We start from the raw sequence: 18,702 nt of genomic DNA on the forward strand, positions 1-18,702 counted from the left end.
ACTAGTTTAGTACAAATAACTCAGTTGTTTCTGGAGTTATCTTTACGAGAATCACGGCTTATATGTTTTCCATGGTCTTATATATTCTGACTAAGTTTGGATAAAATCGGACTACTATTTCGGATAGCTGCCATAGGAATGTTAAGTCAGAATTCTGAAATTAAGATCGATTCATACTTAATTCAAGAGTTTTAGTAAACAGCAATCTTAAAATTTTAAGAACGAAACGGTATAAATTTAAGTACGGTCGTACCTAATTTTAGGATGGCATATGTTTTCAGTTGCAGAGCCTATTTTATTGGGCTATCAAAATGCCTAACGATTTTTAACAATCAGATATTTTGTAATGAGATTTTATTTTTATTGAAATATGACATTTTAATTTATTTTAGCTGGTTAATTAAAAGCATCGTTCATCGATTCTAATTTAATTAAATTTTAATGCCTATTTGATCTCTTAAAATTGGCAATGTTGTCAAAAAGATTTGAATGTTTAAATACGACACTTTAATTTATTTAAAATTTAAATATGCATATCATTATATTTAAATCATATTTTTTAATTGGACTTTAAATTTTAATTTTTAATTAAAAGCTCAACAGAACTTTACTGACATTCAGTAAATAAATAAGATTATATTCAAATAAAGTTTTTGAAACTAAATACAAAAAAAAACCCAATCTTACAATGTAATCAAAATGTTTTCACTAACTTAAAGAATCACAGTTCTTGACGCATTTTTTAGACGAATGTTTGTAAAATAAATTTTATGTTTTACAAAACTATCAAAAATTCTAAAAATTCTGTCCCATGTGATAGGAAAAAGCACTCTACAGCATAACTGTGGTCAATACTGGTCAAAAATATATTTATTTTTTTGACATTGTATCAAAAATATATTTTTTTTTGACAGTGTATCAAAAGTATATATTTTTTTGACATTGTATCAAAAATATATATATTTTTGACATTGTATCAAAAATATAAATTTTTTTGTCGTTGTATAAAAAAAAAAAATAGAAGCAAACATTTTGATTTCAAAATTATTTTATGATCTTTTATTTTATTTTTTCTTTTAAAGCTGTCTTAGTATGAAAATAAATTATTTCAAATGAATATGGTTGGCAATCGATCTGTTTTTTACAGTGTAGCCTTCAAATATGCAAGTAGTAAAAAAAAAATATAGAGTAACATTTCTTTCTTGTAATTTTGTCAATTTTCATTTTTTGGCAAATGTTGCAGTTGACCTCAAGTTGCAAGTTGCAAGTGGCCTCACGTGGCATTGACTAGCGCCACGTAGACTACTTGTGCAACAAAAAAAGTAAAAATAAATGGCAAAAAACAAAAAAACAACGCGATTTTCTTAACTGAAATTAGTTTAGCCAAAAGCCAATTTGAGAAGGGCACAAATTGATTATGGCCAATGCCAATTGAATTGCAGCGGCAGCGGCGCCAAAGTTGCCACAAAACGTTGCAGACGATAAACAATAATTGCAAGTGAATGTGTGTGTGAGTGTGTGTGAGTGTGTTAGTGTCAAGAGGTTTTTGTGGCAAGCAACTGTCGCATGTTGCAACACAACGGCATCGTAAACTTTTGTTAGCCAAGTTTAGAAGCAAAAACAAAAGTCATAAAATCGCCAAGATATCGAAAATATTACGACTCCCCCAAGGAGGGAATAACATGGGGGGTATTCAACAATTTCAAATCAAAATCTATGGCAAACAATTAAATGATGGCAATGGAGGCAGCAGGAAGTTAGATAATCTTCAGAAGTCTTCGTATCGGATGGCAGCACAGGAAATGGCAAGTCCAAGCAGACGGCAGACATGCAACATGCGGCATGCAACATGCAGCGAACGGAAACATAACGGGAAATTGCAACAAATAGTTGCCAGTCAAATTATTGTCGCACTCAAATTTCAGAGCTTGCAGCTCAATTGGGGGCAACCTGACAGAGACAGCAGATAGCAAAGGAAATAGAGAGAAAGAGAGAGAGAAAGAGTGGGAGGGAGAGAAGATGAGTGACCTTCAAAAATAGCTACACTGATCATATGAATATTATGTAAAAGAGTTTATGTTCAAATGATTTTAAAATACTTTATTTTCATATTTTTGTCAACTCTTATTCAACTTTAAAACTTATAATCAAACTTTACTTCAAGTTTTTTTTTTTTTAGTTTTTATAATAAATATGTAATCCTTGTGTTTTCTCGATATTCTTATAATTTCCTAATACATGCCGATTGAAATCTTTTACCTAAGCTAAGTTCCTCCTAATAAACAATCCATACTGACAATCTTTGTCCAAGTATTTCAACAAGCCATTATTTTCCATCTTTGAAGAAAGTGTACACAAAAAAAAACCTCTACACGAGGTAAAAGTCTAGTGACGAAAGCAATTTCTAGCCACAAAATTTCTGATATCCAATTTTGTGACGAACGACATTCAGTTTAATCTAAAAATTTTAAATAAAAATATAAATTAATACAAAAAAAGCGAAAATTGTCATTGTGCATTGTAAAAAAAAGGGTGAGCTTCTTTGTACATAAAAATTACTTTTTGCGCAGTGCCGAATGCCAATTTTCACTTTTTTTTTATTAATTTATATTATTTTCCATACTTGAAGAAAAGTGTATTCAATACTGTTAGCTTATCTTCATCCAAATATTTCGATAAGCCGCTATTTATTATTTTAAAACTTGTATTTTTCACAGTATATTCCACAATACTACAAAAAAAATATAACGATTGCTGATATCAAAAATATTTGTTATAATTATTTTATATATTTTTTTTTTAATAGATATCTTTTGGAAAAATATACAAAAATTCTAAAAATTCAAGATTCAATATTCGTCATTATTATTTTATATATATTTTTTTTTAATCTTTTGGAAAAATATACAAAAATTCTAAAAATTCAAGATGAGTTTGAAATTATAATTCTAAAATGCATAGAGAACCAAACATTTTTTTTCAATGCAGCTATATTCAAAAAGAACTAAGTTACTCCAAAAAATGGGTTCACTTAAAAGATACTAAATTCCCAAGTAAATTTTTTCTGTTTTAAGGATTAAACTTTCTAGCGATGCTATAGAAAAAATTGGTTATTCGAATTTATACGAAAATTAGAGACTAATATTTTAAAATTGATGAAGAAGCCAATATTCAAGAACTAAATACTGAAGAGAAATATTTAATTCGGCTTAGGATAAATAGAAAAATGTATTCTCACTTTTTAATTGAGTTCACAGAATGGAAACACAAAAAAACACTATAAAGATTTGCAAAGTACTAAGAATTGTGTGACATCTTTGGACTGGGTAAACCACTAATCCACTCAATCATCACTTGGGTTTACAACCAATACAGTCTTTTATTTTATTTCCCTCTTTTGCTTTTCCTTTATCTATTTTTTTTTTTTTTTTTTTTTTTTTTTTTTTTTTTTTGAAATGTTGAAAAGAATGTCAAAGTTGTTTTCTATTTCAAGTGGCAGCAAGGAAAAAGCCAATTCAATAACCAATATATATATATATATATATATAGGTATATATATTCTATTGCCACTGCCAATTATCTCAAGTTTAGCTTTCTCTCTTATTGCACTCTTCTGCTGTGTATCTCTGTCTCTTTTTACCTTGCTTTGGGCTTTCAGAAACTGAAATATTCGTGTCCATTTATCTTAGTCGACTTCACGGTCGCTTTTTGTTTGTCAGTCTTTTAATTTGTTGCGATTTTTGCACGCTCGCATGACTTTATTCCTCTATCCTGCTGCCTGCCTCTAGGGGTGGGATTGGGGGGCAGTGCCACGCCTACATTTTGGCGCCTCTGTTGGCCGACTTTACGCTCGACATAATTTGTTTACTGTTGGTTTCGCTGGCCTTTGCCGTTGCGCGCCAAATCAAAAATAATGGATGCCATCCAGTGCCATTTTCAAAAACCCACCCTCTACCCCTAAGCACCTCCCCCACCCCTACTATGCTCCCCTATAGTCGGCTTTATGCATGTTCGCGTTGCTAGTGTCGCATATTTGAGCTGTTGCAATATTTATTCAGCCCGAAACCGGCCTCGGTACCGCCCTACACTCGGTACTAACCCTACACCGAAACTACACTCATCAAAATCTTACCGTAAAATCGACCTAAAACAGTCAATTTTCACACTTAAATATAGAAAATCGCACTTGAAAAGGCGACAAAGGCGACTGGGCGTCAATTTTAGAAAAAAAATTCTAAATATCTAGAAATAATTTTCTGAAATTAGGAGTTAATTTTCTTAAATTATAAAAGTTTATTTAGTATTAAATTTTCATAAAATTGGAGCGAATTTTCTTAAATTATTAAAGTTTTTTTCTAAATATTATATAATAAAAAATTTTCTAAAATCTAATAAAAAATATTCTGAAATTTTCACAAAATTTTAATTGGCATTAAAGTAATAACAAATTTCAAATTTATTACTTTACTTTATTATGTTGTTTTTATTAATTGTTTTTTTTTTTTTTTGCTTTATTATTTCCTATTTTATTTTTTTGTTTTTTTTTTGCTCTTTTTTTGTTTAATTATTTTAATTTTGATTTTTTTTATTTATTTTGTTTTTTATTTATTTTTTATTTTGTTTTTATGAATTTAAAAAACTATTTCACATGATTTTTTTCATGACTTCTGGTAATGAGACTGGAGCTTAGTTTTCCCGACTGAAAATGTAGCAGGTTAGTCTCTAATCACAGAGCCACGGAACTTTTAAAAATCTACACAACATTGTGAATGAATGTATGCATACTGTATGTCTCGAAGTCTTTTTTTTGCGTTTTTAAAGGCGATTCACCGTAAAATACAGAAAGACCGAACCCGAACCTAAGCCGAACCGCTTTCTGTAATAAAATGTTCGGTTCGAAAAAAGAAATAATTACAGAAATTTTATGGTTTTCTAATATTACGCAATTATTTGAAACTTCGGATTAAAGTAATTCATATTTAGATCTTCAAATAAATTTAATTAATCATCAAAATTTGATTTCTTTAAAAATAAAAAAAATTTCAGTTCAAAATGTAGAGAAAAATGTATAACAATAAAAATATTTTTTTGAATGAAATTAAACCAAGGTTCGAACCCAAACCTTGGGTTCAGGGGGTATATAAACCAACTCGCGTGCCGAACCGATGTCTAGGTTCAAACCGCCGAACCGAACCTTTGACAAAATATTGGAGGTTTGCAGCCTTGCCTAAAACATTTAATTTAGGGTGGTGCTTACTATTTTGCAGAAAAATATATCTCATAATTAGAAAATTTTTCTCATTTATAGGATGGTTTTAATTTTATGGCGATTTTCTTGAATATAGAAAATAAATTTTCTGAGTGTACACTGACACTACACTCTCTCCGACCTCTCTCAGTTCCTTTTCTCTGTGTGTGTGTGTGTGTGTATGCTCTTCACATTTGTTTTTATGACACTGGCGACCTGACCTGCATATGCTGTCCATTTAACCGCTCTCGACCGCTTTGTCTGCTCCTCTTGATCCGCTCAACCCCCGCACAGCCCGCCCCCCACCCCTTTGGGCTCTGCTCCTAATGAATTGCAAGGACTGTGCGATTGTCCTTTTTTTTGGGGGAGGGGGGGGTCGCTGCCATTGTATTGTGTCCGTTTTTATCTTTAATTGTGCGTTAATAGCGTAAACATTTCCCCAGCATTGTTTTTATACGCGCTCTCTTCCTCTTCTCCATCCCTTTTCAGCGCTCTTCATCCTCTTGCTCTGCCTTTGCCTGCGACTCCGTAAAAAATGGGTCCTTGGTGCGCATTTGGCATGCATTAAAGCCCATCCTTCGATGCCGTACCTCCCCCCCTCCCTTTTACCCCTTGCCCACCTCTCTTCACATTCCTGCCTCCTCTTCTGACCTTGGCTTTTGTATTGAATGCTCGCGGCGTCAGTGATTGTTGTTTTAACGCAAAAATATCGCAAACTTGCGGGTTATTCATGCAGCTGAAAGGCTGAAAGAGAAGCAAAAGTGAGAGACAGAGACAGGAAGACAGGAAATGAACGTTTGGTAGCACAGAGAAGCATTTGCATCTCTCTTTCTTCATTTACTCTTATGAATTTTAGATACATTTGTGGTTCACATTACTTTTTGCTTCTCACTATGCTTCTCGCTTTGATTTTTTACCTTTTGTTTAGCTTCTCTTTTTACATCAGTTTCCAATTGTAATTCTTATTCTTTAATATTGACTTTGATCATTATTTTCTTGACTTTTATTTTGCCTTTTTAGATACATTTTTTCTTTACATTACTTTTTACTTCTCATTATGCTTCTCGCTTTGATTTTTTACCTTTTGTTTTTCTTGTAATTCTTATTCTTTAATATTGACTTTGATCATTATTTTCTTGATATTTATTTTGCCTTTTTTTGCTTCACATTCTTTTTTACTTCTCATTATGCTTCTCGCTTTGGTTTTTTTTTCATTTGTTTTGCTTTCTATTTGCGTCATTTTCCAATTGTAATTCTTATTCTGTAATATTGACTTTGATCATAATTTTTTAATTTTTTTTTTTGTATTATTTCTTGCATTCTTCTTTACTTTACTTCTCACTTCACTATATTGCAAATTTGCTTCTCTTTTACTTCCATCCATCTACTTTTTACTGAAAACACTCTTTCCTGTACATCTCTAACTTCTTCTTTCATCTGATTTCTCACTTTATTTAAAACTTTTTGAAATACCTTCCATTCCTTGAATTCTTCTCGATTTAAACTTCTCTATTTTGGCATTGACTTCCTTCTTTATTAAGAGGTTAATTCTTGATATTTGTTGATTTCTCATTTAATGTGATCTTCTTTATTTATTTCTTTGTTCTCTGATTTATGAATTTTTAATTTGATTTGGAGAATATTGCTACTCTCATCTATTCAATATTCACTTGCCATTCTCTTCATAGTCCCGTTTTTCTTATGTCTCATAATTGTCTGTCACTTTGCTTCTCTTTTTCTCTACTTCTGCCTTACTTATCACGACCACTTGAAGTTCCGTCTAGTCACAAGGTAATCAATCAAGCAACCGTAATATTTTCATGGAGTTTCACTTCGTTATATCAACAGTTATTTGCTTGAGAAGATTTGCCAGGCAAAAGCCTGAGGGAGTGAGATTTTATTTAGTGCATAATCTCGAAAGTGAGTGGCCAAATGCACTGACTGGCTAATATGCTGGCTAAAAGGCTTAGCCAACTTCTTGCTTCAACTGCTACATTGCATTATCTTTGACTGACTGACTGACTGAGTGACTGACTGAGTGACTGACTGAATGAATGAATGAGTGACTGTCATCAATTTGTGCTATTTCTTTGCCATTTTGCTTAAAGCGAAACCAAGCAACAAACCAGAAACGACCGCATTAAGAAGAAGCTAAAGAAAGGGGGGTAGGACAGAAAGAAGAAGAAGACGAAGAAGCAGATGCAGCACGTTGAGTACGAAATGCAACCAAGTTGACAAGTACTTGAGTGCGCATTAGTTGCAATGGTAAACAGCTATCTACAACGAGTATCTTTCCCTTCTGCTTTCCCTTCCTCGTTCTCTTCTTTCTTCACTTTGTGCTTTGCTTAAAACAGGCAACAAAAGCAGTCAACAGGCAGGCTCATTGTACCCGGTACTGAAAACTTTTTTAAAGTATTATATCTTTGTGGAAATGTATCATCTTAAAGTCTATTTAGTACTTAGTACGTGTCAGAGACTTATAATAGATTTGGACCCAATTTTCAGATTCTTGACTTTAATATATCCGTATCCCAATTATAATATATTAACGCATTTTAAGCTCCAAAGATATAAAAATTACTGCATACATATAGGCGCTTATCAACTTAAAACAAACATAACTTTTATTATATTTATACGATCTCGATTTATTTCACTGGAATTATAGGCTATAATAAAGGGAAATGTTTGCTATTAAAATGGCTTTTGTATTTTAAAAACTTTAGATGTAATGAAGCTATCACAGACAGACGGATATGACTAAATCGACTTGGTTTAAATTTTTTTGACCTAATAAAAAAAAACTATTGAAATTTTAGATATATAGTCATTAAATTTGTCCTTTATTTCATAAAAGCAAATGAAATACATTAAATTAAATTATATCTGAAAATTTCTAGATCAATCGATGTTCTTTATTAACCTTGAAAGGAAATGGTGCATGTTTATTAGAGTGGATCAATTTGTATAGAGTAAAAAAAATGCTCAAAGCGGTTTTAAAATTCGTAATCTGCGATGAATTCTTAGAAGAATTGCCCAAGAAACCATGGGTCTAAAATCAATAACGAGCTTTACAGTTAGTTAACTTAAAGTCTCATAAAACAAAAAAGTTGTTCATACTAAGACTTGATTTACGTCCGATCGGTCTTATGAAAGCTATATGATATAGTGGTCCGATTCAAAAAAGAAACAAACTTGATCTGCCTGCAATATAGAGGAATCTACATACCAAATTTGGTGTCACTAGCTTTTAAATTGCTCTTATAATTTGGATATGAATTTTATTTTTCGATTTGTGGGCGATAAACGGGGGCGTGGCCGAATTTTGAAACAAACTTGATCTGCTAGCAATATAGAGGAACCTACATAACAAGTTTGGTGGCTCTATCTCTTATAGTCTCTGAGATCTCATACAGACGGACAGACAGACAGACAGACAGACAGACGGGCAGACGGACGGACAGACAGACAGACAGACAGACAGACAGATAGACAGACAGACAGACAGACAGACAGACAGACAGACAGACAGACAGACAGACAGACAGACAGACAGACAGACAGACAGACAGACAGACAGACAGACAGACAGACAGACAGACAGACAGACAGACAGACAGACAGACAGACAGACAGACAGACAGACGGACAGACAGACAGACGGACATTGCTATATCCGACTCGGCTATTGATGCTGATCAAGAATATATATACTTTATAGGGTCTGCCACGCCTCCTTCTGCCTGTTACGCACATATTCGTTCAAACCAACCCAATAGAGCCCTGTACTTTTTTTTTAAGTACGGTGTCTAAAAATATACGGGTGCTGAGTAACTGACGGTCGATAACACTCAAGTGTAGGGTGTGTTTTACTTGTGTTTGCTATCTGCATTTGCTCTTTTATGGTTTTATGGTTTTTTGGTTTGCGCATCCTTAACATTGAAGTATTGTAACTGATTTGGACTGATTTGGACTCGTGCACGTGGTTTGAGCGCATCTCGATACTCGTCATTTTGCTGAACTGCATAACCCTGGGCATGTATCAGCCCTGTGTGGACGATACCTGCCTGAAGCCGCGCTGCAGGATACTGCAGGTGAGTAGCATAATATCTAGCTATACGTACTGCCTGTTCCCTCTGCACTCCCCCCCTGTAAGCTGCTAAAGCTGTCACCGCTGGCATCACATTAACTGTCATTTATTTAAGCAATTTTTTGGCTCACTTCCTGTCTGCCTGGCTGCTGATGACATCAAACAGGCACTTCGGCTCATTAGGCAGACAACGCAGGTGGGGGTGACTGTCAACAGAGGGGGGTGCAGGGGGACAGGGGGATGTTTAGAAGGAGGTTTTGGGGCTGGTTTTGAGGCAATTACAGAGCGAAATGTGAAGCGCAACGTGCGAAAATGTTTGTAAATGATATGGCAGGCAGACATTTTGGCTGCAGCCAAGTGTAAAGACCAGAGACTGGGCCAAATTGGCAACAGCAAAATGACAACGACGAAGATGAAGATGAAGAAGAAGAAGCAGCAGGGGAAGCAGCATAAGAATGAGAACGACAAGGACATAAGTGTCGCCCAAATTGCTGAGAGTTGTTTCGAGCATCGCCTTCACTTTGCTGCTGTCCGTCCGTCCGTCCGTCTGTCCGTCCGTCCTCTCGTTTTGCTCGACAAAAACAGCTACTCTCAACAGTTATGTGTGTCAGTATATGCACAAGGTCTTTCACATTGTTTGCTCTGTGGCACTGTGGCACTGTGGGCGTACGCATGTTGTAGCAACACGTAGTGTTGGCTTAAGTGGACCAGGAACAGTTCATTTTGACAACTGTCATCTACACTTTTCCTTAAGCTCCAACTGAGTCTCCACTTTCGACAGTCAGTTTAGTTTAACAGTGATTGAAAGAGGGAGAAAGCAGCACTGGCAGATATAATCAGAGACGGGCCATAGAATTAGTTAAATGCGTTGGAAAAAGTGTGTGGATATCTTACAAAAGGATTTTGAAAGCTAGTTAGACTCGAAATAATGTGACCATGGAGGACATTTTTTAAAAACTAAAACTAATTATAAATAATAGCAGTTTGTATAGTAGTTATAATGATAATAATTCAGCAATAATAGCATAAAACTTGAAAATATTCAAAATAAAGTGACCATGGATGTTCTGCTTAAGTAAGAAATTAAGTATATTCAAAAGGTATAATTTAATGCGTTAAATAAGTTATGTTCTATCATCAGTACAGACTCTAAAGCACACAAATTTAAAAACGAAAGTGACAATGGAGGACTAAAGTTATAAGAAAAAGCGGTAAATTAAAGGTGATCCAGCATAGGAGCTAAAAGCGTTGACAGTGTGATGGTACTTCATCAGTAGTGTAATGAAAACTTAGATAGAGTCGAAACAAAGTGACCATGGAGAACCAGTTAAGGTATAAAAATATTGTAAGCATGTCAAGCTCGTGCTTAAGTTAAATTCTTTTCAAAAACTAGAATATAACGTACGTAAGGGCTTTAAGAATGATGCAGAATATAAATAAAGTGACCATGGAGGACAGAATCGATAAGTAAGCATTGTGTTATGAATGGAACTCTGTGTTGGAGCTAAAAGCATAGAAAAGTTATAATGTATAATATGGAAAGACATTAAAATGGAAATAAAGTTTAAATAAAGTAACCATGGAGGACCAATTTATATAAGACTGTAAATTAGTGTTGCTTAAGTAGATGAAAAAGAACAATTTATGAATAATGCAATATAAAATGATAATATATGAGCCTGACAGAAAACTAGGTGAAATCATACAGAAATAAAGTGAGCATGGAGCTTAAGCAGTTGCCCCAAATTAATTAAAATAGTATTGTTAAAGTTGTTGAAGATTTTTCTAAGCTCTTCTAGTGGAATTAATCTCAAACTTGTTTTCCGTTCCATTCCCACAATTTTATTCTTTCACACAGATCTTCGATGACATCATCTTTGCCTTCTTCGCCCTGGAGATGACCATCAAAATGGTTGCCATGGGCATGTGTGGCAAGAACACATATCTGGCCGATTCCTGGAATCGCTTGGACTTTTTCATTGTGCTCGCTGGACTGTTGGAGTATGTGATGCATGTGGAGAATCTCAACTTGACAGCGATAAGGACAATCCGTGTGCTGCGACCACTGAGAGCTATAAATCGCATACCCAGTAAGTGGGACGCTCAAATTTAAACCTTAACATTAATATAAAATTTAATGCCTCATGCGAATTTCAAATTTGTTTTTAGAAACTACAAAACAAATGAAAAAAAAAGTATAATAAAACTTTAATAGCTACCAAAATAATGATGAAAAAAATACACAATCATAAGTTAGAAAATTCAACAAAAAAAATTATTTAGGGTACAAATATTAGGGGGAAAAAATAAGACCTTATTCTTCATATTTTTAAATAAATGGTTCTAAAAATTGTAGTGTGTTCTGCTGGTTTATTTTTTAGATTAATCATAAACATTAGCAAAAATATAAAACAGCATTAGAAAATTTTTCAAAAGACATATTAAAAATATCAAATTAAGCTCACGAGATTTTTAAAAAAATATTTATGATATTTCCCTAAGTTTTGTCTTACAAATTTTAATTTTTCTTTGAACATAATAGCTAATTTTGGTATTCAAATTTGTATTTCCATATTTAATGCTTTCTAGTTTTGTCTCCCTAGTTTTTTAGTATAATTTTTGCAGATTCGTATGAGGTATTATAAAATATATATATATTGAGATTATATTAATATTATATTATTTTAACTAATTTTCCTATTTATTGCAGGTATGCGTATCTTGGTGATGCTTTTATTGGATACTCTGCCCATGCTGGGAAATGTGCTCTTGCTCTGCTTCTTTGTGTTCTTCATCTTTGGCATTATTGGAGTGCAGCTGTGGGAGGGAATACTGAGACAGCGCTGCACGCTGGAAAGACCCGATGGCATGATCTATCCCATAACGTAAGTACAACTGGGCGTGGTCTATATAGGGATTTATATAACGGGGGCAACGGACGATCCACTTTGATGACAACGAGTTTCTAACAAATGTCTGCAGGCGACTTTTTATAAATCATTAAAAAATTAATAACAAGTTATATATACCATTATCGCCTAGATATATATAAATATATATATATATAAGTTTTGGAAACTTTTTTTTTCTTTGTTTCATGCTTTTTTTTATATTTTTCTTGTATTTTGTTATTCAATTTTGGCTTTGATTTTTGATAGCTTCTTAGATCGTTATATTAAGGCTTTGAGCGTCCTACTCTCTTTCCCTCTCTCTCACACACTCTCGGTCTATATTTATATATATATATAACTTTCTCTCTCTCTCTCTTTACCCATCCCCTCACCTCCCTCCGCTCACTCTCTTTCTATCTGGGCTGCCTGGCTGCTAATTCATATATGAATATATATATTTTTTTTTGCTTTTTGCATTGGCTTTGCTTTTGGTTTTTGACCAATGCCACTGACAGCTTACAGCCTTACTCTCCAACATACACATACACACACACACACACATATACTATACACACACACATACTACAGAATTTGCTGCTGGCAATTTGCATAGGAAATTCAATGGCTGTCCGTCAATTTGATGAAGTTGCATCTTGGACAACTCTGTGAGAATCAGGCACAACTCGATGTTGCACACAACATGATAGAGTAAGTGAACATGGATGACAACTTCTGCCTAAGCTAGTAATGTTCACCCTTGTTCCCATAAAGTTTTGAAAAGGCTTTAATTCATAAAATAAAACTGGCTGCTGTAATCTATGTATATTAGGCCAAACCGTAAGACGTACAAGGTTGAAATTTTGACACAACATAGCTAAGACAAGCTCAGCTCATAGGAAGTAGGTCAAAGTCGAGGTCTTAATACATAAAGTGACCATAAAGGACAGTCGTCGACTTTGCCATGTTCTTTCAAGTTTTGTTGTAGTCCATTTTTCATAAAAGTGAACATGGAGGACAGTATTTAAAATTTTCTTCTGCCTAAGCTAGTAATGTTCAACTACACCCTTGTTCCCACAAAATTTTGGATAGGCTTTAATTCAAAAAATAAAACTGGCTGCTGTTATCTATGTATATTAGGCCAAGCCGTAAGACGTACAAGTCCGAAATTTTGACACAACATAGCTAAGACAAGCTCATCGCATAGGAAGTAGATCAAAGTCGAGATCTTAATACATAAAGTGACCATAGAGGACAGTCGTCGACCTTGCCATGTTCTTTCAAGTTGTGTTGTAGTCCATTTTCCATAAAAGTGAACATGGAGGACAGTATTTTAAATTTTTTTTTTTTGCTTACCAAATTGACAATGGAGGACATGAGCATAAGAAACTTAATTTGATTTCTAATTGGGTAAATTTGACAGCAGCTGTCCACATAATGGTAAAAGTGACCATGGAGGACGTTGATTTACTTTTTTTGCTGACCAAACTGACATTGGGGGATATGAGCATAACAAACTTCATTTCTTTGTAGCTAGTGTAAATGTGACAGCAGTGAAAGTGACTATGGAGGACATAGGTTTTTTTTTTGAAGTAAGACGTTTTCCACGTGCTTCCATTTTCACTTGAAATGCATAGTAAAATTCATAAAAATGAAAAAGCAGTTGACTGCTAACTTAAAGTGACAATGGAGGACAAATGAATGCACTTGAACGCGTGCTTCTAATATAACTAGAGCTTCAAAGTTTCCTATCAGCTGAAAGGCATTTTAAAGCTAGCTTTGACATCTGATTTCAAGTGACAATGGAGGGGGAATGTCACTCTATTTTCAGTTTGCGGCCAAAGATTTTTCAGCTTTGGCAAACAATCATTTATCACGGCCAACTGCCTGTCTGTCCATCTGTCAATGACGTCAAGAACAGCAGCAGCAGCACACACACACACACACACACACACACACACACACACACACACACATACACATACACATACACACACGAACACTTCAACTAAGTGCCCCTTAAAAGTAGGCAACATAAATTTTTGATTTTTTGCGTTTTTGCAATGCTAATGCAGTTTATGTATTTTTTATGTTATCGTTAATCGATTGTTTTGCATGCACGCAAACTGTACATATTCAAAATTGAAACATTTTTCATTTTCGCATTTGCCGGAAAATAGGACACACTTTTAGGTGTTAATTTTACGCCGTTTTTTCCTGCTCATTTGCATAATTATTGTAAATAATTCGCGACGGCAATGCAAATTTTCAATGCTCCACAAATTTTTTTATTGCATTTCCGATTGCTGCATTAAATTTCAGTTCGTTTCGCTCTCTATCTCTTTCTATCTCTCACTTTCAGCCTGTCTCTCTCTCTTTCTGTGCTGTTTTTTAATCGTTTATTTAAATGGGCAGCACTTTTACTGGTGTGATTTTCACATGCTTTTCCGAATGTTTGAAAAAAAGCGAAAAAAATGTAAAATAATTTTATTTTAGCTTTTAAAATGTGTATTTTTTTAATATTATGGATTTTTAAGCGAAGTTTAGAAGTTGTACATATTTATTAAATCTACTTCGACTTTCTGTGCTGTGCCCAAATATTTGTTTTAAGATGAATTTTTGATCATTTGATGCGGATATTACGTATACGTTACGTATGCCCAAGTTAAGTGAAGCTGTTCTGTCTGTCTGAAATTTCATAAATATATTTATATTGAAATCAAAATCGGAGCACTATATCCTAGAGTTTTATACTTTGGTGTATGAAAAACTTTTTTATTTTCCAAGATAAAATTAAAAAAAAAATTCTTAAAAAATTAGATCATTCTTTTCAAATTATAGGGTAGCTTCGCTTCGGATATTCTTGTAAAAAGGCGTCGCCTAGTCCATTTTAAATTTTGGTTTTCATCTAACTTTTGTTTTTTCGCGAGTTTTTCGAACGCAGTTTTGCATTAATTGCAAGTTTTTTTGTAGCACACACACACTCACACCCTCTCACTCACACATACAGACAAACACACACCTGTGAGTCACGTGCAACAGCTGTGGCAACAACAACAACCACAACAACAACTCGCAACTCACGAATCATTCGCCTGTTGTGCCACAATTTCATGAAAAGGGCAGGCTCTCTCTCTCTCTATCTCTTTCTTTCTCTCTCTTATTTTCTCTCTTTCTATTATGATTTTTTATAATGTGCAGACAACAGACCAATAACAAAAACTATAACTTACAGTAACAACAACAACAACAACAACATTTTTACAAATATATCAACAATTTATACTGCATATTTATATATATGAAAAACTCTTTTTCCAGTTCTATACAAACATAATTCTATATATTTTTCTTACTATTATTATTTTAAATATTTAATTTTTTTTCGTTTTTTGTTGTAGCTGAAAAACAAATCGAAAAACGATACAAATATCACAAAAACTTAACAATTTAATTGATAAATTGGCAGCCGAGTGAAAGATGATATGAAATATGCTCAAAAAATACTCCAAAAATACCCAAATTTCTCTTCAAACTTTTTTCAGTTATTGTTTTCCGTATTGAGTTTCAAAAAAAAATGATATCAAATTATTCTAAGTTTTCACATTTTTATTTTACTCTTTTCTTCATTTATTGAAATGAATATACAAGAAAAAAAAAATACCAAAAAAATACCAATTCAAAACAAAAATCATACCGCGAACAAATTTTTTGTTTACAGGGGACTACCTGAAGTGTACAGAGTTCGAGTCCGTGTTAACTCGTAAGATAAAATGATTTATTTTTCCCCCCTCTTAAATACTCTACCCTTTACCTACACACAAAACCAAAAAAAAAAAAAAAAATTTTAAAATACCTAAAAATGAATACCAAACAAAATACTAAGGGTACAATTTTGCTTAACAGAACACAAAAACACGCAGAAACTACACAAAAATGAACCTAAGTCGTCTATTAGCTCTCTCTCTCTCTCACTCTCGCTCTCCTAGCGTATTCTCTATCTCGCTCTAGCTATATATTTTACGCTCTCTCTTCTCTCTGTCTACTAATCCGTCCGCTCGCTCGCTAATCCCCAGCGATATTTGATATTATTGCTAGCACTTAAATCCTCTCAATTATTTCTCTTCCGTATTTCACGCTCTCTTGCTGAGCTCTAGCGCTGGCCGCTCTCTCTCCCTCCCCCTCACTAACTATTTTTCTTCCTCTCTCTCTCTTAGTCTGTATCTGTCTCTCTTATATTTAGCTGTCCCCACACTCTGCTCAATTATAAATGTTTATGTGTAAACCTAACCCAAGTAAACTAATTGAATCTCTATTACTATCTGGATCTCTCTGTCTAACTCTATGTCTCTCTCTTTCTCGTACACTTAATAAGTAATATTTGCAGATATATGAAATATACTAAAACTTAAATACTAACTTAATACTTTTAATACTACATTTATATATAAATATACTTATACTATATATAGACTAAACTAGATCTTAACAATAACAACAGCAACAACAAGAACTTACAAAACATTTAATGGCAATCTACACGTTATGCAACACTAAATTGCAAACATAATTTGTACACACTTATGCTGATGTCAGCGTGACCGTAGACACTGATGGAAAATAAACAAAAATTTTGAGTTCTAAAGTAAATGAATACAAAATCTGACCAACTTCAAACTTGCATAGCTTTGTCAAAAATAAACAGATTTTCAAACGGAATATCATTTTGATTATAAATTGGCTTGAAAATTCATTCTGCATTCAAATTTAATTTATTTCGTAAAAAAAATTATTTTCCTCTAGATCTTGGGTTCAATGCTAAGGGTCCCCCCTTTGGAATTTTGAAAATTAAAAATTTTAAATCTTAAGTTTTTACTTTTAATCAACTCCTTATATCATAATTAGTATAAAACAACACTTAAAACTTGATTCTGAGACCCTTCATTTTTTTGTAAAAAATCATGTCAAATTAAACAAAAATTTTGACTTGTAAAGTTGCTGGGTCAAAGGCTTGATCAACTTCGAACCGTCATAACTTTGGTAAAACTGAACCGATTTTCAAATGGAATGTCTTTTTGATCATGATTTGGCCTCTTTATTCATTCTGCATTCAAACTTATTTAATTTTGTAAAAAAAATTATTTCCACCTAGATCTTGGGTTCGATGCTAAGGGTCCCCCCTTTGAAATTTCGAAAATTCAAAATTTTAAATTTTAAGTTTTCGCTTTTAATCAACTCCTTATATCATAATTAGTATAAAACAACGCTTTAAAACTGATTCTGAGACGTTTCATTTTCTTGTAAAAAATCATGGCAAAATGATGAAAAATTTTGACTTGTAAAGTTGCTAGGTCAAAGTCTGACCAACTTCAAACTGTCATAGCTTTGGCAAAATTAGACCAACTTTCAAGCGGAATATCATTTTAATCATTATTTGGCCTCTTAATTTATTTTGCATTCAAATTTTAAAAATTTCTTTAAAAAAATGTTCCCTCTGGATCGTGGTTTCGAAAGGTGAAAGATTTAATTAACTTCTCTGGTCATAATTAGTATAAAACATCACTTTAACTTTAAATGTTTCAAAATTGATTTCTTGTACCGTCTACATACCGGTACAGGCACCGGAACTAAAAAGATAGAACGGAAATACAAGCTTTTATCGAAATTCATGTTTCAGGACGTACTTTAACCGAAACCGGAACCAATATTTGTTTCGAGTTTGTTTCCCAGGAATAAATAAAATAAATTTTGCTCTATGACTCGAACTAGCAACCGGAAACTTTTACTAAATTTTTGGAGCCCCCCGTCAAAACTTCTTTTTCGGCATTCTCGCTTTTTGCCGGATGCTTCTTGCAACAATTCTCTCGTCACTTTTAGCAGCCTGTGTCGCTTTCTCATCACACTTCCTGCGGTCACGAGGACATCAAACTGACACAACAAAATGAATGTAATGCTCCACTCAAAATATTCGTGTAACACAAACTAACACACATAAAACACACACACACACACACACACTTGACCAGCTGCTGAGATACTAGTAACTCGTAATGTTTTTTTTAGCTGATGTGTGTGTTCTGTGTCCGTAGTACAAACCCCCCCCCCTCCCGCCGTAGTACCATCGTACTCTCTTCGTAAATGTTTTTAGCAACAGTTTTTTCTACCCCCTCCAACTAGAAATATCTACACAAATATGTTTCATATACTATTTTTTTTAATTTTTATTTTTATTTTTTTTGGGTTTTATTTTTCTTATTTGCTTTCTGATAGTTTTTCAAATGTTTTTTAGTTGATGTTGTGCCAGTGTATGTGTGTCTGTGTGAGAGTGTGTTAGTGTGTCTGTTTTTTTTTTCTGGCTCTTTCTGTTTTCACTATTTGGTTATGTTTCACTTTTTTTTGGTGTTAATTTTTTTTGTTGACCCCAATAAAGGCGCCAGCGATGCGCACAAGCACAACAAGTACAACAATAAGCCGCA

At 33.5% G+C, this 18,702-nt stretch overlaps 1 protein-coding gene across 1 annotated transcript in view; it reads left to right on the forward strand.

Moving 5' to 3' along the window:
• Nucleotides 1–18,702, forward strand: part of LOC117793925 (voltage-dependent T-type calcium channel subunit alpha-1G) — a 151,510-nt gene that overhangs the window by 86,447 nt on the left and 46,361 nt on the right. The window contains exons 3-6 of the mRNA XM_034634377.1: nt 9,231–9,342; nt 11,197–11,428; nt 12,049–12,223; nt 15,948–15,989. Coding sequence (XP_034490268.1) covers nt 9,231–9,342; nt 11,197–11,428; nt 12,049–12,223; nt 15,948–15,989 — 561 coding nt within the window. The remainder of the gene's footprint in view (nt 1–9,230; nt 9,343–11,196; nt 11,429–12,048; nt 12,224–15,947; nt 15,990–18,702) is intronic.

Source organism: Drosophila innubila, chromosome X, assembly GCF_004354385.1.
Source record: "Drosophila innubila isolate TH190305 chromosome X, UK_Dinn_1.0, whole genome shotgun sequence".
NCBI lineage: Eukaryota > Metazoa > Arthropoda > Insecta > Diptera > Drosophilidae > Drosophila > Drosophila innubila.